The 23,374-nt window shown below is 41.5% G+C and overlaps 1 protein-coding gene across 8 annotated transcripts in view; it reads left to right on the forward strand.

Moving 5' to 3' along the window:
* atp11c (ATPase phospholipid transporting 11C) overlaps positions 1 to 23,374 on the forward strand; it is a 39,475-nt gene that overhangs the window by 10,101 nt on the left and 6,000 nt on the right. For all 8 annotated transcript variants that reach the window (XR_004615117.1, XR_004615118.1, XM_034597303.1 and 5 more), the window contains exons 2-28: positions 4,518 to 4,637; positions 6,018 to 6,107; positions 10,252 to 10,332; positions 12,323 to 12,430; positions 13,159 to 13,287; positions 13,608 to 13,696; positions 14,359 to 14,409; positions 14,843 to 14,907; positions 15,015 to 15,096; positions 15,184 to 15,334; positions 16,175 to 16,372; positions 16,999 to 17,160; positions 17,613 to 17,815; positions 17,986 to 18,057; positions 18,154 to 18,227; positions 18,339 to 18,442; positions 18,551 to 18,732; positions 19,444 to 19,710; positions 19,812 to 19,989; positions 20,111 to 20,213; positions 20,327 to 20,472; positions 20,784 to 20,843; positions 21,590 to 21,717; positions 22,211 to 22,346; positions 22,450 to 22,515; positions 22,645 to 22,748; positions 22,882 to 23,038. Coding sequence is in view for 6 of the 8 variants with exons in the window: in XM_034597303.1 (XP_034453194.1) it covers positions 4,518 to 4,637; positions 6,018 to 6,107; positions 10,252 to 10,332; positions 12,323 to 12,430; positions 13,159 to 13,287; positions 13,608 to 13,696; positions 14,359 to 14,409; positions 14,843 to 14,907; positions 15,015 to 15,096; positions 15,184 to 15,334; positions 16,175 to 16,372; positions 16,999 to 17,160; positions 17,613 to 17,815; positions 17,986 to 18,057; positions 18,154 to 18,227; positions 18,339 to 18,442; positions 18,551 to 18,732; positions 19,444 to 19,710; positions 19,812 to 19,989; positions 20,111 to 20,213; positions 20,327 to 20,472; positions 20,784 to 20,843; positions 21,590 to 21,717; positions 22,211 to 22,346; positions 22,450 to 22,515; positions 22,645 to 22,748; positions 22,882 to 23,038 (3,306 nt within the window). In the remaining 2 variants the exon portion in view is untranslated. The remainder of the gene's footprint in view (positions 1 to 4,517; positions 4,638 to 6,017; positions 6,108 to 10,251; positions 10,333 to 12,322; positions 12,431 to 13,158; positions 13,288 to 13,607; positions 13,697 to 14,358; positions 14,410 to 14,842; positions 14,908 to 15,014; positions 15,097 to 15,183; positions 15,335 to 16,174; positions 16,373 to 16,998; positions 17,161 to 17,612; positions 17,816 to 17,985; positions 18,058 to 18,153; positions 18,228 to 18,338; positions 18,443 to 18,550; positions 18,733 to 19,443; positions 19,711 to 19,811; positions 19,990 to 20,110; positions 20,214 to 20,326; positions 20,473 to 20,783; positions 20,844 to 21,589; positions 21,718 to 22,210; positions 22,347 to 22,449; positions 22,516 to 22,644; positions 22,749 to 22,881; positions 23,039 to 23,374) is intronic.

Consider the following 23,374-nt stretch of genomic DNA (forward strand, 5'->3'; position numbering starts at 1 on the left):
GCATGTCTGTTCAGCTAACAGCATGCAGATTGTGACAAAGCGGGATAGTGACTGAATAGTGAGATGGTGTGACAGGACGCAGTGTCATCAGACCCAAGTCATCATCTGGAGTTTGGCAGTGGCTGAATGCAGTCTCAGTCTCAGTGGAGCACCTTACCCCCCCTTTGTCCCAGCCGGGACTCGTATCACAATGTGTGCATAATTTAATTTAGAGCGTAATTTAATGTAAAAGTTTCAGGCACACTCAATTATCTAATGCACCATGTATTTCTGACTTGGCAATTAAATCTTAGCTCAATTGAGCATTGGATGTTTGCTTTATTGATCTCCATCGTAGGAAGCTGATGCTTTTACTTTAAGGACAGAGCTACTTTGGTATTGACATACTGGCACTTGACTCTTGGCCACTTTTGCTTTACTTGCAAACATCATTGGCATCGAATGGCTTTGTTTGACCTTTTGACAATGATGTAAAGATAATGCAATCATTCTATTTTTACCTGCATTAGCATTTCTAGTGTGGCCTTTAGTTCACTGTTTTGGAGATGAGCATTTCCGTCACGTAACTACACAAAAATTAAGTGGGCCCCTTAGTCTGACCCTCATTATATTTGACAGTGAATCTGCCTCTCAAATCAATGGCTGTTCACTGGTTCTTGTCTTATCTTTAGGACCACATGATATGAACTTCTTATTAAACTTTACTCATTTTCAGGATGAAGTATGTTTTTGTAGATGGCCAAATTTCTTTTTTGCAGAATCATCATGGATAACCAGACCTTATAGAGCTTGCAGGTTGTGGTACAGCTTTTGAGCAACAGTATTGGCTTAGCATGACAACTTGGTTGATAGACCTACAACCTTGAAACCGTGCATTAGAGTGGCTCTTGCATAATCAATTCTAATGAGATGGGCACAGGTGAATTGATGCTAGTGGAAGCCGGCCAACTAATACTGTTGACTCTCTGGGCTGTAACTCTGGTGTCCAAGCCAGAGCCCTTAGCCGGTCCTGTAGCTCAAGGCCAATTTGGTGCGTGGATTGTTCCTTACTTTTTTTTTTTTTTTGTCTGCATAGCTCTTCTACATGTCCCTACATTCTTTCCTAATGTTATATGCGTAGTTTGTTGTATTGTATATCTGGAATGCTGTTCTTACATGTGTAATTTGGCATTTTTCAGACTACACAGAGGAGCAATAACCTCTAGAAACACTGAATACGAATAAATCAACAATGTTTGTCCGTGGGGGTGTTCTTGGCCTTCAGCTCCTCCTCTGAGCTGATTGTTGTTTCAAAAAAGGAAAAAAACCTGGATGGTGTTTGTGTCCTTGAATCCTGTTGTACTTCTTTTCTCTCATACTCTTTCTTCCTCCCACTCTCTCGCTTCATCCTCTGGCTGCCAGGTCTGTCCGGTTGCTCTGGAGGAATGTCAGTGTTTGCAGAGTGGGTAGGGGATAGTAGATTTGAAAGCCATACTGAGGTGTGAACGCGGCTGCTTGTGCATAAGGGAGCATTATGTAAGCCTGTTGCCTCTCCTCCCTGGTCTGGGTTGGAGAGATGATCTTAAATATTTCAGAATAAAGGTAAAAAATGTGGAATTTGGACCATTAACTAGAGACGCATTATTCAGTGAACTGGAGTTATGTAGTGTGTTCTCATCCCCACATGCATAAATTCAGCTTTGAGGCTATTCTTTGATCTTAACTTTTGTCAGCAACAGACTGGCCAGCCTTTTGTCCAGGTGGCCTTAATTCACACTTTCCCTGGCGCTTGTCCAGGATCAGATGTTCATGGTAATTTGTTCCCACAACCCACATGTTGCTGGTGTTTATATTATATAAAACAGATTCCCATGGTTGCATAACCTTAATATTTTACAGACACTGTAATAGTCACTCAAATTAAAAGCAGGAGTATCTTCACTTGCGGATGAAATAAAATATTCAGTTTTCACTGGGTACATTAACCCTTGACGCTGGATGAAAGGGGAAAACTGAAACATGAGAAACCATCACAGGATGCCACATTAAAAGGTGCAGCTTGTTTGGGAGTTCACAACTTTGTTAAAAATACTGCACCCTAGCTCTCCACCTTGCTCCCCCTACGATCTCCCAATAATCGCCTGTTTGGTTGAAATTAGTGATAGTTAAAAGAAAAGTTGTGAGAGTGGTTGAGCAAAGAATCTAACATATAACCTCTAACAGCTCAGGTAGGACTAAGGACATACACTTTATTAAGTACTTGGATTTGTTCAATAGCTTATCTCCGTCATATCTTTATTGTTGAATTAGCTTGTTTACTCAGGGTTAGATGGATAACATGCTTGAGGATGAGAGAGTTGGAGGCAAACAAGAATGTAGTAGCTCAGGCTGATCCGGTATCCTGGCTTTGTTTTTATCATGATCCTCCAGCACATGTGGTTGTCCACCCCATGACTAAAGACTCCCTGCGTGTATGATGTCACAATAGAAATTTAGGTCACTGAGACAACAGCGAATGCATTTTGGAGACTACACTTGGATTTCACAAGACCAAAACATTTGCTGTGTACTTGTGTGCAGCTGGCCCTGGAAACAACTTCTGTCTCGGGTGAATCTTTCGCAAGTGGACAGCTCTAAGTACAGGTGTGAATGCATCCGAGACGCATTGAGGACACATTTGAGATCAGATCAATCAGACCTTAATGCGTGATCGCAAAGTGTCCTGGGCTCCAATACATTTCTCATGTAGTGTTTTTTAAGGTCCCAAAGATCACTCTACAAAGGAAAACGATAATACAAACAAAGGGCGGAAATTAATTGCAGAAATGAAAGCTGTGGTCTGCTTTAGTTTTATAATGAAATGAAAGTGATTTTACACCTGTAGGTGTTTCCCATAAATGGATTTTTTTGTGGTCACTTCCACAATATCAACACTAACTGCCAGATGTTGATGTCCTATTCCTTTTATTTAATTGTAGAGCTGAAAAAAATTGGGGGGAAATCTAAGCAAACATTTCACAAGCCTAAAAGAATGTAAATGTATGACACTCTGCACTTTCACGGTAGTTACGTCATGATGTGTAGTTACAGCCTCAGGAGAAGACAGAAGAATGAACCCAGTGAGTCTTCCACAGTGCAGGGAACACATTCTAAATTCGGAAAGGAAAACAGTTCCTTCGTTCAATTAAGTTCGGATTTATTGGTATATCATCAACATACATCATCATCACAATATACACAGCATATTCTCAACTTTACATAGTAAACAATATTGATGTGAGAAACTCAACAGTTCTCACAATGAGCAAGCACTTGTCGATTTCCCGCCTGGCTTTCCTCTGTGCTTTCCTTGGTTGTCATTTATACTTTTTGAGATTTGTGTAAGGAGAACTCCTGTAAAGCTCTGACAACAACCTTGCTCCCTTGCTCCCATTTATGGAAGAGGAATTCTCCAGCCACCAAATATTGAGGCGACATCTTTTGTGACTCTGGCTCCTGATCCGGTTGCTGAAGCGATCTCTCTTTCAAACTGTGTGTGTGTGTGTGTGTGTGTGTGTGTGTGTGTGTGTGTGTGTGTGTGTGTGTGTGTGTGTGTGTGTGTGTGTGTGTGTGTGTGTGTGTGTGTGTGTGTGTGTGTGTGTGTGTGTGTGTGTGTGTGTGTGTGTGTGTGTGCGCGCGCATCACAAGAAGGTAGCTCAACCCTGTAATTCTGAGCACAGCATTTTTTCCTCCTGGCTGCTGACATTTATTACTTGTTTATCTTTGGCAAGTGACCACCTGGGAGAGAAGAAATTAAGTTACAGTCCCACACAATCACCATTTTGGCCCGTTGACCCTTGCCATACTTTTTCTTTGTCCCCTGACTGAATTATTGGCTTGTGCTCAACAGTTTTCTGGTAGAGTGCTTTTCAAGTCTTTTTTTAATGTTCTGCACCACAGTAGAAATTCTAATCTTTTAATTCTTGACCTCTGAGTGGAATTTAGACCTTTTAAGGCTAGAGAGTTTTTGTGGCCACAAGAAGTCCTTTGTGATCGAAGTGTATTTGCTGCATCTGAAATAACAACACACTATTAAACAAGAGTTTTGTTTTCATCGATTTATTTCTACATCCCCAACAGACTGTGGTTGATTTCTTTGGCTCAACTTCAAGTACATTTTTTTCTTGTATGATGCACATTTTTATTTTCTTAGCCATTTTAAGAGGTTGGTGGAAGGATAGAGACATGAGCCAAGAAGGAACCAATTTAGTTTTGGCATGGATCTGGAAAAAGGGGTAGTTCCAGGGGTAGTTCCAGGAATATATCACTTTCTTTACCATTGCAAGGTTTAAAAACCCAAAACAAATTTTCGCCAATTGCACCTGGAATAATACTTTATTCTTGATTTTTAAAAAAACTATTGTTATTCTGCCATGGAGATTGTGGGTTACCCAATGTGTGATATCTGTTTAAGAGAAAAGAAGAGTCAAGAGTTACTAACCTCCCTTTCCTTTCTCCTTTTCCCCATGTCCACTCTCCCCTTCTGCTTTCTCCTCTAGCTCGGCAGAGATGAGAGAAGAGCAGACAGTCGGACTATCTATGTTGGACATCGGTCAGGCTCCTCCAATGAGCCCATCATCCCACCCAAGTTCTGTGATAACAGGATTGTGTCCGCAAAGGTAAGAAGCATGTACCAACCAGTCTGGCCATACACCAAGATGACATTCTTTTACCTTTCTTTCTCAGCTCAGCGTGTGCATTCCCATGCCTTCCTTCCTGTATCCCTCCTCCCACTGCCTGTCCACATGCTTGTCCTGCTCTCTCAACAGAAGGCAGATTATTTGTCCGTACTGGCTGTAGCAGTGAAATACATGGGTGCTATTAATGTACTGGCAGGGTGGGCAATTTGGCTGTTTCCCCCTAGGCTCCGATAGATTATACTCCACCCATGTCCAAATGTCACCCCTCAGCCCTGTGTCAGCAGCCGGCTCGGCCAGGTGCTGGCTGGCTGGCTTCTGAATATGAAGGGTGAAAGTGATGAGGGGAAAGAAGCGGTGTGAGAGTAAGACAACTGAGGATTTATAGTGGTGCAGAGGGTCCCAGTGAGGATGGGCCTATCAATTGGCTCCGGCCAGTATGTCAGGGTAAACAGTCCTTAATTACCCTGGCTGTGGGGTTTACGCTCCTCCATGCCTCTGCCCTCCATCATCTTGTTGCTTTTGCACTCTTCAATGACCAATCTCCGCCTCTCCCTCTTGCTCTCGTTGCTACATCACCACACTCAGCCACCCTCACCGCTGCACCCCCTTTTCTCATTACTTTCTCTCTCTTTTCTCTCTGGCAAAATGAGATGGGTCATTCTGCTGCCTCTGCATTTCAACGCTCTCCCCATGCAGACATTCCCCTTCATAAACACTGCCCTATTGCTGTTTCTCTGCAGGTGTGTGTGTGTGTGTGTGTGTGTGCGTGTGCGTGTGTGTGTGTGTGTGCGTGTGTGTGTGAATGCATGTGTATGTATTTGTGTTTTTCACCCTGGTACTGTTTTGTGGCACAAAGTTGCTTACAGGGTATTGTCAAGCCATCTCCCAGTGATTCAAGCAGATAAAAGCGTTTATTTAGCCGTGATGTTATCAGCAGTCACAGCCACCTATAAAAAGGAAGAGAAAAACCCACAAACAGTCGCCAGCCTGATAAGTTCATTGGCTCTGCATTCAAGGCTAGCCAAATTAGAGATAAATCGCTAATCTGAATCAATGGAATACCTGTGGTGCCCCAAGGGCCATCTCCCTGGGCAGTACAAAGAACAGAGACTCCGAGCTATTGAAGTTGCCTTTCCTCTTCCCCTTCCGTAGCTTAGACAGACTATACACAAGCAAGAGTGTTTGAATATTGAATGCCTCTAATCTCTCTCCCCTCGCCTTCTTTTCTTTAACCTCCCTAAGTGTGCCTGAGAAACATCAGGTCTGAATGGGAAAATTATGCAACAAAAAGTAATCAACAAAGTGTAAAACCAGTTTCTGTGACTTACATGCATGTTTTTCTCTGTTTACCTAACACAGTATACGGTTTGGAACTTTCTTCCGAAGAACCTGTTCGAGCAGTTTAGAAGAATTGCCAATTTCTACTTTCTTATCATCTTCCTGGTGCAGGTAAGGACAGACTGTCGGTGTTCAAACTAAACAACGTAACCGTTTGTTTATCATTGTCAAATACGGAATCCATTGATGTTTATTTTGTCTGTTGATCTGGAGCTTCAACAGCTTTTCTTAAGGCTTGCACAGTGCTTGTGTGTGTGGATGCTTTTTTTGGTTGGATTTTTTTCTTTAAGATTAACATTACTTAATTGTCCCGCAATATGCACACTCAAGCACTACATGCAATGGGGAAATTTATCCTCTGCTTTTAACCCATCCGTGTGAACACAGCACACACAGTGACCACATGGAACATAAGTACAGATGTAGTGGTTTACTGATTGTTTAACATATCTCAATTCTGCTGAATTACATAGCTGTTACAAAGCTGAAAAATTTAGGAAATGAGATAGGCAAGATAAAAACAAATTAAATAAAAAAAAAAAAAAAGTATCAATTAAGATAATCACACTTATGCTTCAAGGTTAGTCATGATTGCACATTAATCCAACCTACTTTGTTTCCAGACTTTTACAGTTGAATTTAATAAGTACTTTGCTGTAGAAGTCCATCTTTCTAAATACATTGTCAATTTAATATGTTGGCAGGTTATTGAAAATTCACATCTTCCAACCTTAGACTATTCACACTTTTCACTATTCACAATTTTATGTTTTTATCTTAGATGTATGTGAGGATTTTATTGGTCTTATAGTGTGATTTTTAAAATTGTCTTTGTATCTGTCATTGTTAGCTTATGTTGTGTGTATGCTGCCCTATTCTCATAAGTGGAAACTGTGAGCTGGCACTGACTAAAATGTATTGACTGGCATCTTTATTCCCCTGCTCTGTGCTCTAAAGTGACCTCTCCTCTCCTCTCCTCTCCTCTCCTCTCCTCTCCTCTCCTCTCCTTCTGATCCATGTGTATGGAAAATAACCTCTCTTTTTAGCACTAACCTAAACTATGGAAGCAAATAGCCCACTAGTGTAAACAGGTGCTGGTGTTGGGCCTGCTTAGGAGGGATGTCTTCTCTCAAGTCGCATACTGACTGAATTTACTCACAGGGTGAGGGCTTCCAGAAGCGCAGCGCTGTACTAACTGAGTCATATCTGCGTGCAGCTTCCACAAATTAATTCCATTACTCATAGCAGATCATTTGCAGTGTTTTTCCCCCCTGGTCCTTATTTCCACTAGGACTGTCACTGTATCTGATCTTCACCCCACATTTAAAATTTTGGGGAAAAATCTGTCAAAATCATCTCTAACTTTGTTTGTTGTAATTGATATAAGGGGTGCTGGATAATTTACCGAATGTCATTTGTATTATAAATGTGATATTAGTATTTTCATTTTTCATATATGTAAATATCATAGTTATTGTCAATACCTACCCAACTGTTGTGAGCTTACCACGTGAAATTTCCATGAGCGAATGCAGCACACTTATGTGGGAGTAAACCAGCGAGCCTGTTTTGCATCACTCACACTAACCTGCCTTTTGCTGTATGTGAGCACAAGGATTATCAGTGTGGGATGTGTGCAGCGTGTTTGTTTGTGTGTGACTGCATTGTATGAATGTGTATGTGCTGCTGCATGTGATGTATGACTCAGTGGGTGTCCTGGGTTTGCTGATGGTGTTTACCCAAGCTGCAGTGTGGTTGGCGTTTCTCCACTAATCCAGGCTCTCTTGAGCGGCTCTTTATCCCAACCACTCAGTCTTTCCCGTGCAGCCTGCTATTATATCATAGAGAGAAGATGAGGGAAAAAATCAGGTACACGGAGTCTGCGCGCACTCATTTTGCATCTCACACATAGAAATAAACCTTCTCACTTTCCCTGAGAGGCTTCATGCAAATTCTCTTGCAACAGCCAAATGTCATGCACCATCTAGCTCTGTCCTCCCCTCGTTTTGTCTCCCTCGTTGTCATTTGTTCTCTTTCGTTCTGTCTTTCTTTTTCCCCCCTTTCTGTCTCACATTCCCCCCATCTCTCTGCAGCGCTGCACTGCTGACGTCAGCAGCAGGAAGCCCTCTGTAGCTCTGAGTGCCACAAATAGACACAGGCTGATAAAAAAGCACCACTCTCCTATAAATAGCCCGGCATGTCTTTGCTTGAATTTGATAGAATGGGAAGAGAGCGCTGTGAGAGAGCAAGAGAAAGGGTGATGAGAGAGCACAAGGCAAAAGTATAGGAGGGGGAGAGTGAAAGGGTGAAGGGGTAGGAGGATGCAAAGGCCCACAGAGCTGCCCCAGGAGCCCGGGGACCTGCCTCTGTCACTCATTCTGACACACTTCCCGGCTCAGATGAAGGGCTTTGTGCTGCTCCGCTCTGCTGCTCTGATATCACACCAGCACATCAGCAGCCGCACACAGTTCACGTTGCTGAGATTTTTTTTTTTTCTTTCGGCTTTTCATTTGGTGCAGAGGAGGAAAAGGTAGTTTGCCATCTGGAAGTTTGGTGGTGATTGTTGTGAATCAGCAAATATAAACTAACTGAATGTATGGAAACAAACTACAAGTTTAGTTGTCTTTAATTGTCTTAATATAACCCTTACTCTTATCCCCAAATGACATATGTCATTGATTTCATAAGCTATTGTAGTGTGAGATGAGTGTTTTTATTTTAGATACCAAAAAAAAAACACACCGCCATAATTTGTCTCTTTTTATAGTCTTCTATTGAGCTCTTGCCATCATAATTGTCATAGAAGTGCCAAAGATGTATAAATATCAAACAGCATTTGGGCTGAAAGTTTCGCTTTGTGAAGCTTTCTCTCATGTTTGGCCATCTGGCTGCTGCTTCAGAGGGACACGCTGTCCTCAGTCCTTCCTGTAGCTTCTGTTTTTCTTTCTTTAGGCAAATTTCAATCCAGTCATGTTATTGCCATTATATTATTAGAGACAAAAATGTTGTGCTGCTTTGCTTTCCTCCAGAGTTCACTGCATCTGTGCTTCAGGAAGTGCTCTACTTTAAAGGTGTGGTCATGAGAAACCTGTGAAGGGCTTACATGACTGGGGTAAACTGAGTGTTTCTCAAGAGACATTCAATAATACAGTAGCTATATTGCCTAGAGCGGTGTTCCAGGTGCAGTTTTTAGCCCATACCTTTCTATAGCATCCCTGATGTACACGCACACACATTCTCTCACCTCTGGCTCCTGGCATGTGAGGCTACTGCGGCAGTATTATTACTTTCACTTCTGTCTCACTGGAATTGCTAACTACTACAAATATAATGCAGACTCTCCTCTGAATCTGCACTCCTCCAAATGGTCGATGTGCACTAGTCCATCTCAGGTTTGTAATTGATTTATCCTGCAGTTAATTGTAATCACAGTACAGCTTGGGTAGGCTAGCAGCTCACTGCCCTTGTCCTTTATTCTGTGTGTGTGTGTGGGTGTTTGTACGGGTACAGAATGTGGCTGTGTTTGTATTTGTATGTGGTTACTGAGATAGCAGCAGGTTTGGTTCATTCTCATTCTGAGCACAGGTGAGGAGAACACCAGAGATTTCTTCAAAACACATCTCTTGCTCTTACACAGCTGATTTCTATCTGGAAGCTTGTTGTGCTTCTGGTCCGAATAACAACAAGCTTAATGTGACGTGTCTGTGCGAGCTGTAATACGCACCCGAGCTCAGGGGGAGACCAGCTTGCATTCTACAGGATCGGAAATGCCAGACTAAATCCATCTCATGATGGTTTTAAGGAATACACAATCACTCATAAGCCATTTGTGCACTAGGGTTTTAGCTGGCAGCCTTGGTCATGTGCTGCTTCTAAACTGCTCGGGATTTACCTGATCACTGGTCCTGTACTTATTCTTGCTATACACATACAAAAGCAGCTACACAGATTCCCTCACACACAGTGTGCTCCCTCCCTTCAAAATGAAATCTTGTGAAATCCTACTGATGAAGGAATTTGGGGAATTGTAGGCCTTACAGAAACAGACTACACCCAGCATTCAGAGGGCCTGCACCATCTTCTAACCCATCACCACACACTCCTCCCTCTGTAACCACAGGCGCACATGTGCTGCAGTGAGACTTTGTTGTGGTGTATAGCAGTCAGTGCATAGCTTTTCAGTTTGAAGGTCATATGTTTATCATTGACTGTTAACTTGGCATTTCTCTAAATGGATTTTTTTCTCCCTCTCTAGGTGATAGTTGACACTCCCACCAGCCCAGTCACCAGTGGCATACCCTTATTTTTTGTGATCACAGTAACGGCTATCAAGCAGGTAAGACGCTGCCTCCTGAATAATAATATTAAACATTGAATTGATATTTCCTGTTCTGTCCTAGCCTGGCACCTCGAGACCAAATTGCATTTGCAAATGCGTCTGGAACCTCTCAGTTCATTTTCAATTTCCAAGTAGAGTTATCAACAGTCACAGACCAAACTGTCACAGTGTGTGATCTAAACCTCCCACTGTACAGCCTTGCATGGTATATTCCTATTACCTCAGTGCCAATGAGACATGGAAACACTGGCTGTTTGTTATGACTATCTACGTTATTTGTATCGTCACAGCTATCCTTGAATCAGGCAATGAACTATTGTTTATAGTAAATCAAATGTGAGTGTAACCTGTGTCCAGAAGCTTGAACAAATGCCACACAGCGACCTTAAGACAGGAAAAATACATAAGAAAAAGTACCTCCAACTAATCACAGCGAAAAAACTGAAACATGTGACATAGCACGAGGTAAAAGAAGAATGTCTGGAAGCACTTAACCTTCAGTTGTTTATTTTTCTGTTGTAGAAGATATACTGTAGTTAATTTAATACTGTCACAACAGTGAATGCAACAGACATTGCCACACCAGTGGCAGTCGTCTTGGTTGCTAATGAAAATGCCTCAGCAGCCCTCCCTTCTCATACATCGTATCAAACCTGCCCCATTTTGGATAAATGGTTCAGGAAGGATGGAAATGTTTCTAAACGGAGCTGGGGGAGACCCATCTAAAAGATAAAATAACCTGAGCTTGCTGATTGGGTTGGTTTTCAGGCTAGCCCTGTCCTCATTTCCTCATATTGTCTGTCATTGCATTATATCCTTCCTCTCCAAATAGAATACAATCTAAGTTCCCTGCCCTCATAACCCCCTTGATGTGATTTTTGTATTAAGGATGTGACAAATGCTCTCCTGGGTTTTGTATTAATGTGCTCTGCTGGCGCATGATTCTGATTTGGGAAAAGATGAAGTAGGCTCTCTGTGAGTGTATGAAAATGGAGAGAGGGAGGGAGAGAGAGAGAGAGAGAGAGAGAGAGAGAGAGAGAGAGAGAGAGAGAGAGAGAGAGAGAGAGAGAGAGAGAGAGAGAGAGAGAGAGAGAGAGAGAGAGAGAGAGAGAGAGAGAGAGAGAGAGAGAGAGAGAGAGAGAGAGAGAGAGAGAGAGAGAGAGAGAGACTCTATTACAGCGATACAAATGATCAAGGGGAGTATCTGTTTCTTTGAATCTGTTGCTCCCACAACACAGCTTTAAATGTATTGTTTTAGGTTCAGCTTTTTAGTTAGCACAATAGTGGGCGGACTTCCTTGTGAAAATATATGGTGCGTGCTGATAGTGCTGGACTGCCTTCAGCCAGACTTTGAAGTGGGACACCAAGGTGGCCTGTAGTCTGAACCTATTGTAGTCGGGCAGAAGTGAACTGTATAGTTCAACAGACCATCTGCAGAATGCCTCCCCTCTTCTTTCCCCCCCTCTCGTCCACCTGGCATAATTTCTCTGCATCAATCAACCGGACTTTCTCCTCCTATCACCTTTCCTGGTAATCCTGAATTCTGGCTCAAGCTCCGCCTTGGCACCCACTGTGGTCTCCCTCTGCATCTCTGCATCTCTGCACCATTGCCTCTATCTCCATTACTATCTTTAAGCACTTATGAAGTCTACACTAGGCTTTGTGCCCTATGCTGCTGCAGCCCAATGAATTTTTTTTTTTTTTTTACCCTAACCCTAACCCTCACTATTCTTTCATGGTATACTATTCCAGTGCACTGCTGAACCAATTCTGCTGCTGCAGGCAGTCTTTTTTTTATTTTTATTTTTTATTTTTTTACAATGCGATCAAATGCAAAATAAAGATTATATCATACACATAAGCATTTCTTTATGTCTCACACTCTCCTGTTGATTGACAGTGTGAAGGTATGTAAGTGGGTCACATGGATTTTGTACTTTTTGTTGTACTGAGCAAATAACACACTGATTTTCAAATGTTGCCATAGGGCTATGAGGACTGGCTACGGCACAAGGCTGACAATGAGGTGAATAAGTACCCAGTGACAGTGCTAGAGGATGGCCGCAGGATACGGAAGGAGAGCGAGAAGATCAAGGTACCTTTCAGCTGCCACATCTTTGCTTAGATCCACTAGAATGAGTATTTCCTTAGAGACCTGGCTTGAGATAAGATGTGTGCAGCTTGGCATGACCGACTTGGAGATATATGCACAGGGGAAAAATGCTCTGTCTACGGAACTGATTAGACGTTCAAACATGGTTGTGATAGTAATTAATTTGTCCAGGGTGTACAAAGGTAACAATATTTTCAAAGATGTATGTCTTTTTCAAAAGCTTAGAAATGCCTTAAACAATAATTTCCCATTCAACATGAACCAAGCGACTCCTGGTTGTGTTGAATGGCAACCCGTGCTCAGTGACACCACTGAGAATCAGCATGCAGCTGTCAAAACGAAAACAGTCCTGCTTTGGACAGCTGCTCTCATCGCAGGAACTCGCATAAACTAACTGTTAGGTACCTCCTATAGTGCTCAAGGGTCAAAAGCTAACCCAACATTATTGTAGCAAACCAAAGAGAACCAGATTATTTGCACAGTAGTTAAATGGGAGTGAATATTGACTAGTTGTCAGCCAGAGGACTCTGCAGAGATGCTCTTATTACTCTATTGATGCTATATTTTTAAGTAGATGGTTATTTGCAAACACATTAGCCACAACAAATTGACAAGAAATCTTTAGGGATGTGCTTAAAGGAGGTAGGAAGAAGCTATTTGTGAAAGGTATTTAGTGATATTTGGTTGACTTTGGTTGTTTCTTTGATCAGGTTGGAGATGTTGTGGAGGTGGAGGAAGATGAGACCTTTCCCTGTGATTTGATACTGCTGCAGTCGTGCCGCGATGATGACACATGTTTCGTTACCACAGCAAGTCTGGATGGCGAGTCCAACCATAAAGTAAGATGTACTGCTTTACCCTTTTTTGATAACGGCATGGTTAGAAACTTAGAACTTGTTTCCATATATAAAAAAGTTATTTCCTAAATAATAGGGACGTGAATCTATATGGATGTTAGAGTCAGTGAAACAAGACATAACTATTTAAAACAGGGAAAGTGTAGGTTCATTTTTAGTGTCAAATTATCTTGGAATCTTTTGTCTTCCTGTTTTATGTAATGTCTTTGTTTGAGAGGTAGGGGGGGGAAGCTAAAATGTTCACTTGACCCAAGTCAGATCGTACTCACAACTCAAACGCTGTCTCTTCCCCCCTTGTCCAGACACACTACACAGTGCCAGACGTAGAGAAGGATCTGGAATCTCTCAACGCCACCATCGAGTGTGAACAGCCACAGCCTGACCTTTACAAGTAGGCACTCATCATACAGTCCCAGAGGATTTACACTACAAGAAAACATTGCCTGTCGTTTTGTTGGGAAAAGGATTAACTCAGTACGAGTAGAAAATGTGCCATGTGACTCTAATACTAACTTGTAGATTAAGTTGAGATGTTTTGGTAAGATACTGTGTACTCTTTGTTTGGTTGGTTTCATAGTTGCAATTTAAAAATTTGCAGATTATTTACTGTAGTCTTTGGGTTGCTTGGCAGGGATGGAGCTGATTCTTATTCACTTGTAGAAATCTCATCTCAGTCAACAGCCAGCCTTTGGCTCCCCCTTTGGGCAAGGAGTTTGAATATTATCATGTGGCTAGACCTCATAATGCTGTTTGAGATGTGCTAAGTAAGCCATGGTGCCAAATGCTCACTATTCAGACTCAATAAAACTGACAGCAGGCTGCAGGCTAACCACCTGTAATGATTGGCTCCCAAACCCCTGCAATTGCTTTTAGGTCAAGTACTTGATGTCTTGTGAAGTAAATGACCTCTGAATGAATTTCGATTCCTCAAGTTCACCACTCAACTCTAGATTTTACTGATTTAATAATATGCAAAACAAATGTCTCATGTACTTTTTTTAAATGACTTGATTTGTTGTGATGTTAAGCAGAATGCATGGGCTTTTGTTCCAGATTTGTTGGCCGTATGCACATCTACGCAAATAACCAGGAGCCTGCAGTGAGGTGAGAGCACTCATGCACAACCGTCTCAGACCACTTTAAGTGAGAGCAAAATCACAACACAGTTGCTTAAGCACTCATTTGTTTCCCTTTGCATCACCAACAAATCATTATTCCATTGATCATTAATTGCAGACAAGCATTAAAATTAAAACAGGCTTGGCATGGCTTCAGCCACTGCTTCCAAAGCACTCCCACAGGCATTTATCAATGACTGTTTTGTAATGGCCTTACAAACAAATGCCAGTGTCCTTCTCAAGAGCACTGGGACTGTTGTAAGCCCAGACTGCAGTCATACAGTGTATTGTCACTGCGTATTTTAGAGTGGATGCCAACTTGCCTGCCAGGTTTCCATTTGGAAAATAGGAGTGTGTGTGTGTGAATTGCACAGATTCTGTTTGACTGAATTGTCTGATGTACTGATGTGATTGTGCAGGTCTTTGGGCCCAGAAAACCTACTGCTGAAAGGAGCCACTTTAAAGAACACTCAGAAAATCTGTGGTGAGTCAACTGATATTGACGTTGTTACAATAACTTAGATTAAATTAGTGAAGATGGCTCAGTATCTAAAAACGAGTCCTTTTTCTTTTCTCTCGTGCCTTCTCAAGGTGTTGCAATTTACACTGGCATGGAGACGAAGATGGCTCTCAACTACCAGGGAAAGTCTCAGAAACGCTCTGCTGTGGAGAAGTAAGTACATCAAGAAAAGGTGTAAACAATTAAAAAAATATGTGATTCATCTTTGATAGTCACTAATGATATCTCTTTTATTTTCAGGTCGATCAATGCGTTCCTTCTTGTTTACCTTTGCATATTGGTGAGCAAGGCCCTAGTGTGCACGACACTTAAGTATGTGTGGCAGGGAAAACCCGGACAAGATGAGCCTTGGTACAACGAGAAAACCCAGAAGGAGAAGGACACCAATTTAGTGAGTACACATTTAGCAACCTGCCTGTCCTTCTAGAAACAATGACTTGTAAGTCAGGTTTCTGAGAGGCTCCAGTATTGTTTACACAGTAGTACCATATATCATCTTTTACAATGTTAGCAGCTGGGAGTGAAATACGTGGAGTAATACGTGTGTTGAGCTTCATGGGGATTACCCCTGCTGTGAGAAGAATAGCTAATGGGTGTTGCTAACATTGCATCAGGATATTATCATGTGTATAATGGTAAATACTGATCCTCTGGTGAGCTGTTGTTCTAACTTCTGGGAGTAAAGCTCCATCCACCGCGTTAAAGCGTTTTACATGCCCTTGCCTCTTAATCAGCACCAGTAAAACTCTTCTCAGCAAAATGGCCACTGCAGACCTATACTGTGACATGGTCCATTTCATTGGTGGTTAACCCTCGGCCCTGGCCTTCAATGAACTGCGAACATGGTGATAAAACATTGTGATTGCATCATGTTTTGTTGTTCGGGCAATGTAAGATTACTGATTCCAAACTGAGGCACTGTGGATTTTATCCACAAGGGGTGTAATGTAGCGAAAGGTCAACGCTGCCATCAAATCTTGCCTGTTAGCTTTAATTTAAGTTGTAGATACAAGTGGCGCATTACCTGATGACAGCATACTGTTTAACAATGTGATTTATTGATCACAGACCACAGACATGATGTATATGTACTTAATTTAATCTTAGTTATGAATATGTCTTATTGCTTAATGAATCAATGCGCTCTACCATCTTTTCTTTCAGAAAGGTGCCGTGTTCTCAGAGATTTGAATTATAACATCAACATGTGTTCTCTTTTTTTCCCCAACAGTACCTTAAGATGTTCACCGACTTCCTGTCCTTCATGGTGCTCTTCAACTTCATCATTCCAGTGTCCATGTACGTGACGGTTGAGATGCAAAAGTTTTTGGGATCCTATTTCATCACATGGGACCAGGACTTCTTTGACCCAGAAATCGAGGAAGGGGCACTGGTCAACACTTCAGACCTCAACGAGGAGCTGGGACAGGTCAGGAATGGACCAAAGAAAATCATTCATTTAAATGGCAGAAATGTGTCTATTAGGAAATGGATTTTTGTAAATTCGGCATTCCCATTAAAAATTTTAAACAGCTAATTATTTTAATTAACCTTTGAAAAATTCAGAGTAATGACATTTATAAATAAATATATTAAAAATAAGTTATTTAAAAAAGTATTTTTCACTTAAATCACTCTTATCTAATACATTCAAAGGCACCATTTAAAAGTTTCTTTAATAAGTGAAAAGGGTCATTTTAATTTAATGCTTTATTTGTTAAAAAAGTTAAATTGTCGGGTAAGATTGAGTCAAGCAAAAATATGGTTTCAACACTGATCATAACTGCAACTGTAAAACATAAGCTGCTTATGATAACATTAGCTTGCGGTGCTATCCTTACGTCTCTATTTTATGGCACCTATACTGCTGCCATACATCAGTCACACTTGGTCTGCAAAATGATTACCTCAATCAAAGCTGATGCTTCGTTAAACTGATTAACGCACGGCAATTCTCTCTGGAAGCAATTTCCTATTCTTATTGTTGGAACCTGTTAAATGGGCACCTGAATGTTTATGGCTGTCTGTCATGTATTTTTATCACGTTTCCTGCAGGTGGAGTATGTCTTTACTGACAAGACGGGCACCCTCACTCAGAATAACATGGAGTTCATCGAGTGCTGCATCGACGGCTTCCAGTACAAGTACCAAGACGAGTTGGACGGTTTCTGTGTCACAGATGGACCTGTGAGCAAACTACAGCAGAAAGCTGGCAGGGTGGGTGTTGTGGTGTCCCTCCATCTGTTGTAAAAGTCACACAAGCAGCAACATATGCTCATTACATAGCTCGCTGCTCAGGAAGGCCCTTCTCAGGTCACCCATGTATAGTCCCGTTTGACATGTCAACATATGCACTTAATATGGAGGGGGAGCAAACTGGCTGTGTGCTCTTGACACGAGCACCTGATTCCACTTCAGAGACTGTTGCACATTAGCATGTCCTGTATGTTTACAAGAGGTCAGTTTAATAAGATGGTTGTAAATCCAGGGATCTAAACTCCAGCTACTGTTTATGGCTCTACGTGGGCCTGTAAATGTATTATCAAGATATTAAATGATTGATATTTGTTTAAAATTAACTTATTATAGTTATTATTTATGCATTTAAAAAAAACACATCATATGCCATATTTTTACTGTATTAAGCCATGTTCATGTTGTGTTATCAGGAGAGGGAAGAGCTGTTTCTGCGAGCCCTGTGCCTGTGCCACACAGTCCAGGTGAAGGAGTCGACAGAGCAGAGTCAAGACCAAGTGGACGGACTGACAGACCAGGTGGATGGCTTAGGGCTGGATGGAGAGGTCATTCATCCACCACCAGGCCTAATAGCCTCCTCACCTGATGAAGTTGCTCTGGTCAAGGGTGCCATGAGGTAAGAGATGGGCTATTATGACTAAGTGATTAAAATGGCGACATAACAGAATATGAATATCACAAATGCATTTTCCAAAATTGTAGATAGGTTTAAATTTCTTCACTACATTACATTAATTAATGTAACACAGATGTGACACATTTTTGATGATTTGTCTCCATCTGCAGGTACGGCTTCACATTTCTGGGTCTTGAAAGTAAAACCATGAAAATTCGCAACAGGAACAACGATGTTGAAATGTAAGTCTGTAATTATATAGGCAACTTTTTTTGGCCATATTTTTCCATTTATTCTTATGCACTATAACTGTAATTTTATTTGTGTACATCCCAAAGGTATGAACTACTCCACGTGCTGAACTTTGACCCAGTGAGAAGGCGAATGAGTGTAATAGTCAGATCCAAATCAGGTGAGCTTGAGATGACTGTCTGCTTCATTGCAGGGACTGTGATTGATTACAGGCTCTCAGCCCTCACCACATTGTGTGTCGGTATGTTTATGTTTGTTTTTTTGTCTCTAGGTGATACAATCCTCTTCTGTAAGGGAGCGGACTCGTCCATCTTCCCCCGTGTCAGACAGGAAGAGGTTGAAAAGATCCGCATGCATGTGGAGCGTAATGCAAAGGTGAGTACTTTTTTATTCAAGGGTCAGATGGGTTTTAATTTAAGATTACAGTGATTTTGGGACAGGTTTTGTTTTCTTCGTTTTGGTAACATGTTTTTAACTGTTTAGGAGGGCTACCGGACTCTGTGTGTGGCCTACAAATGTCTCAGTGCAGAGGAGTACAACCAGGCAGATAAAGGACTGAAGGAAGCTAGACTGGCTCTGCAGGACAGAGAAGAGAGGCTCATGGCTGTTTACAACCAATTGGAGACTGGGATGAGTCTGATAGGAGCCACTGCTGTAGAGGATCGGTGGGTGTTCATACAAGGCACAGCACCATACAGCTCACACATATGAATCTGCTGAAGTTGTTTGTAATGCTGTATGCTGCTGTTGTCCCTCCTCTCCCCTCCATCTAATTACAGATCAGTGCCAAGATTTTTAAATGTTAAAATGCTCTTACATAAAGACATCTCAGAATAGACCATACGTTTGCAGAAGACAGAAATAAACTTGGGACAAACTTCCTGTTCTGACTTACTATTCTTAGGAAAGAAATACCTGTCTGTGTTGTGACATATTGTTTGTGTAACTTCAACAGTTGCAGTTGTTTTGCATCAGATGCTTTTACTAGATTCCTGGTAGTGTTTTGTCCATTATGAAATTGCTAATTTGTAATTTGTGGTGCCAATTAAAAGCCACTTTTTCCTTCTGTGGTCCAACAGGCACTCTTCCACAATCCAATGTTTTTAAAATAGGCAGCAGATTTTGTTTTACAAGTAACATTGACATTTAAAAAAATTACATCAAAGTGCATTTATTAAAAAAAAAAGATGTATTTTGAATTATACCCCCTTTTAATATATGCCGCACAGCTCCCTCTGACTCCTGTTTGAGTTAGGCTCAACCTTGTTTAAGTAGCATTTTTGCTAGAAAATCAACAGCCTTGCTCAGGCTTTGTTTCTTGGAGTTATCGTAATAACCTTTCAAGTATCTGACTTTCTATTGCTCTTCTCCCCCAGGCTTCAAGAGGAGGCTGCAGAGACGATGGAGGCCCTGCAGGGGGCAGGCATGAAGGTTTGGGTCCTAACGGGGGACAAGATGGAGACCGCAAAGTCCACTTGTTATGCTTGTAGACTGTTCCAGAGAAATACAGAGCTGTTGGAACTAACAGTGCGCACTCTGGACGATGGAGGAAGGAGGCGCGAGGAACGACTGCATGACCTCTTGACTGAATATCATAAAAAAACTGTGCAGGATGCCCCACCAGCTAAAGCAGGCGTCACCAGGTTGGTTTCTCGATTTGTTGACATGCTCTTATTTAACACAATCGTTCTAAATCTTACTGATGATAAAAACTTGAAACCTGTTTCTCTTCTCGGTGTTAAAGGAGCTGGTCTTCATCAAACCAAGACTATGGTTTTATCATAGATGGAGCTACTCTGTCCATGGTGCTCAACCCCTCCACTGAGTCCAACGCAAGACTCTACAAGAGCCTGTTCCTGCAGATCTGTCAGAACTGCACAGCTGTTCTCTGCTGCCGCATGGCTCCTCTACAAAAGGCACAGGTCAGAACTATCGGTTAAGATGTGGAAAATATGTACTCCTTAAATAATTGAAAATAATATTTTTTACAGTGAATAGTTGGCAGCTTTTGAATGTTGCCCCCATTTCTTGCTCCATATACAGATAGTTAAAATGGTGAAGAACTCAAAAGGCAACCCAATCACTCTTTCCATTGGAGATGGTGCCAACGATGTCAGCATGATCTTGGAAGCTCATGTTGGCATTGGTAAGAAATCCCATGATGGAGCTGATTCTGATTAACATATCTTTCATTAATTTCAATGGAGGAAAGTGTCACATTTTAGTGAAGGTGATGTGTGACTTCTCTTGGTGTTTCAGGCATTAAAGGTAAAGAGGGCCGGCAGGCAGTGAGGAACAGCGATTATGCCATCCCCAAACTCATGCACCTCAAGAAACTTTTGTTGGCTCATGGGCATCTCTACTATGTTCGCATTGCACACCTGGTGCAGTATTTCTTTTACAAGGTAGGAGGAACAGATGCTTCAGTCACATTAACTTGTTATCAGTCCTCAGGCTATGAACTGTCTTAGTGTTTTTGTGCAAAGCCTGAATCTCACAAACTAACTCACATGATGTGATAAAGAGAAACAGATTTGACAGAAATTATCTTCTTAACATGTTGAACTGATTTTTAGGTTGAACTGAGGATAACATTTTTTTTATTTTTGTACCTACATTTTAATTATGTGGTTACTTAGGAATCCATTTGATGTTCTTTGATGTTTTTTTTCTCCCATCAGTGTGAGCCTGTTCTCTTTCTCTGTTTTCCCTGCAGAACCTTTGCTTCATCTTACCTCAGTTTTTGTACCAGTTCTTCTGCGGCTATTCCCAGCAAGTGAGTATGTCCCGAGGCCTTTGAGGTTCAAAGATGTTCTGAACATGAAAGGAGGCGGTGTCCCTTGAATCCACATGTCCTTGTGCTCCTGAATGCCAGACTCCTTCTTGTTAGACTGCCCCTCCCTCTCTGCCCCCGGAATGTTTGAGCCCTGTCTGATATGTTTATATATAGTGACTTAGATTTCATACCACTGTTAAATAATTCAGACATATGTCAGCTCTGCCACCGTGGTACATCATATGTGAACAGAATGTAATCATGGTGGCATGTGTATGGCTTACGTGTGAGTAGTCACACTGTTGAAAACACACTGATTTTGTGTGTGGAGCTCATTGATGAATTCACTTGGCTTTAAATTAAGAATGTTTTATGGTACTTTTCTCATATGAAAACTGCTCCTGACACAGAAATATATTATCAGTTCATTACATTTATACAAATACTGTCTTTATTAAGGTAATTGATTATGTTTTGGTATGTCTGTTTGTAAAAGGTGTGGGTGAATAGGTTATTCCCCCTCATGCCACAAGGCCCCCAGCTTAGATCTTTCATAAGTACATGAAAGATGTATACAAGCTTGCATATATGACATACTGTATGTAAGTATGAAGGTGTGTATGAGTTTTGTCCTCTCCATAATATTAACCCTTGGTTGCCCCACCCACCCTCCTCCTCCTCCTCCTCCTCCTCCTCCTTACCTTCCCTTGTCCTTCACTCCCACCTCCTGCTCCCATACTCCCCAGCCCCTGTATGGTGCGGTCTATCTGACGATGTACAACATCTGCTTCACCTCTATGCCCATCCTGGCTTACAGCCTCTTGGAGCAGCACATCTGCATTCAGGATCTGCTGGACAATGCTACCCTCTACAGGTGAACGTGTGAACCTTCACTTATCTGCAGTACACGTCATGGTTCATTAAGATGTTGTCTTTAAGATCTAGGATTGCTGTTTATGGAGTAAAGACTGGATAAAATGATTAAATGGCCAATTGTTACTAGGGTCTTTAAAGATGAAGAAAAGAAAGTGGAGAACGGTCAAGTTACACAGTCCCTCTGCTGAAGCTGGACATTTCAGCTTCTGTAACACATTTTTACTAATGGGCTCTTTTGTACTCTTTTGTCCACCATCTATAATTTCTATTGTATTGCTGTCACAGTTAACCAGATATGTCCTTGTATATAAAAACTATAAACCCATTAAAACCACAGTCACCTTAATCTATGTGATGGTGCACCTCATTTTTTTGGGGTCGTTAATATTCTCAGAGAAAAATGTTTTATGCTTTTCATAGTTTCATAGAGTTTTTTTCAAAGAGACATCAAAATAAGTTTGTTCATCTTTCTTGTTTATTTTGTTTCTTAGAGAGATTGCCAAGAATGCCATGTTACGTTGGAGGCCATTCCTCTACTGGACATTGCTGGGAGTCTTCCATGGTTTGCTCTTCTTCTTTGGTGTTCGCTTTCTGTTCAGTAACCCAGCTCTACAGGACAATGGCCAGGTTTGTTCTCTGATGGAATACACCTTCTAAAGCATGCTATTAAATTCCTTGATGAAGCCTTTTCTCCTAAGTACATCTGCTCATTTGTCTTATTTAAATCCAGGTTTTTGGAAACTGGTCATATGGAACGATCGTCTTCACTGTCCTTGTCCTCACCGTCACACTAAAGGTAAAAAAAAACATCCCTCCCTATTTATCTAATCTAATGAAATGGTGCATCATTAGCACAGCATTTCACATTAACTTTCAGAAAACTGACTTTGTGCAATCATTGACTTTTCTCTGCTTTTTGCTTTAGCTTGCTCTGGACACGCGACACTGGACGTGGATCAACCACTTTGTGATCTGGGGATCTCTGGCTTTCTATGTGTTTTTCAGCTTCCTCTGGGGAGGAACAATATGGTTAGAAAACAATTCAAAATTACTTATCTTATGTATTCAGTAGTCATTGTAGTTCACCTATTATGTTTCATTTCTATGTGACCCCTGTGGCTCTTTCAGCCAAGTCAGTGAGTGAGTGTTCTCTTTCCTGCAGGCCTTTCCTGAGCCAGCAGCGTTTGTACTTTGTGTTTGCCAACATGCTGAGTTCAGTGTCAGCCTGGCTGGTGATCATCCTCCTCGTCCTGCTCAGTCTACTGCCAGAGATCCTGCTTGTGGTGTTCCGCAAGACCCGCAGCCCCCACACTCGACAGGTACACACACATTTGCACTCTTCTTCACTTTCTCTCCCTCTTTGTCTGTCTCTTTCGCTTTCTGCCAACTCTCTGTCCCAAATTTTATGCATTTGTTTTCTCAATGTATCGGTTCTTAATAACTGAGTTCATCCTTGATATAGTTATGGGAGGAATTTGAATAAAATCCTATTCACTCTTAAGTGCCTTTGTATTTACAGAGCAATGACTCACTGTAGAAGACTCCACTCAAATTAATACATTTCACACCAGCTATTCTTTTGAGATGTAAACAAAGTGTTGACAAATTAATTCACACCTCTGATCCATGAAAGTACTCTGCTAACTACTTAGAAA

Source organism: Hippoglossus hippoglossus, chromosome 10 (genome assembly GCF_009819705.1).
Source record: "Hippoglossus hippoglossus isolate fHipHip1 chromosome 10, fHipHip1.pri, whole genome shotgun sequence".
Taxonomy (NCBI): Eukaryota; Metazoa; Chordata; class Actinopteri; order Pleuronectiformes; family Pleuronectidae; genus Hippoglossus; species Hippoglossus hippoglossus.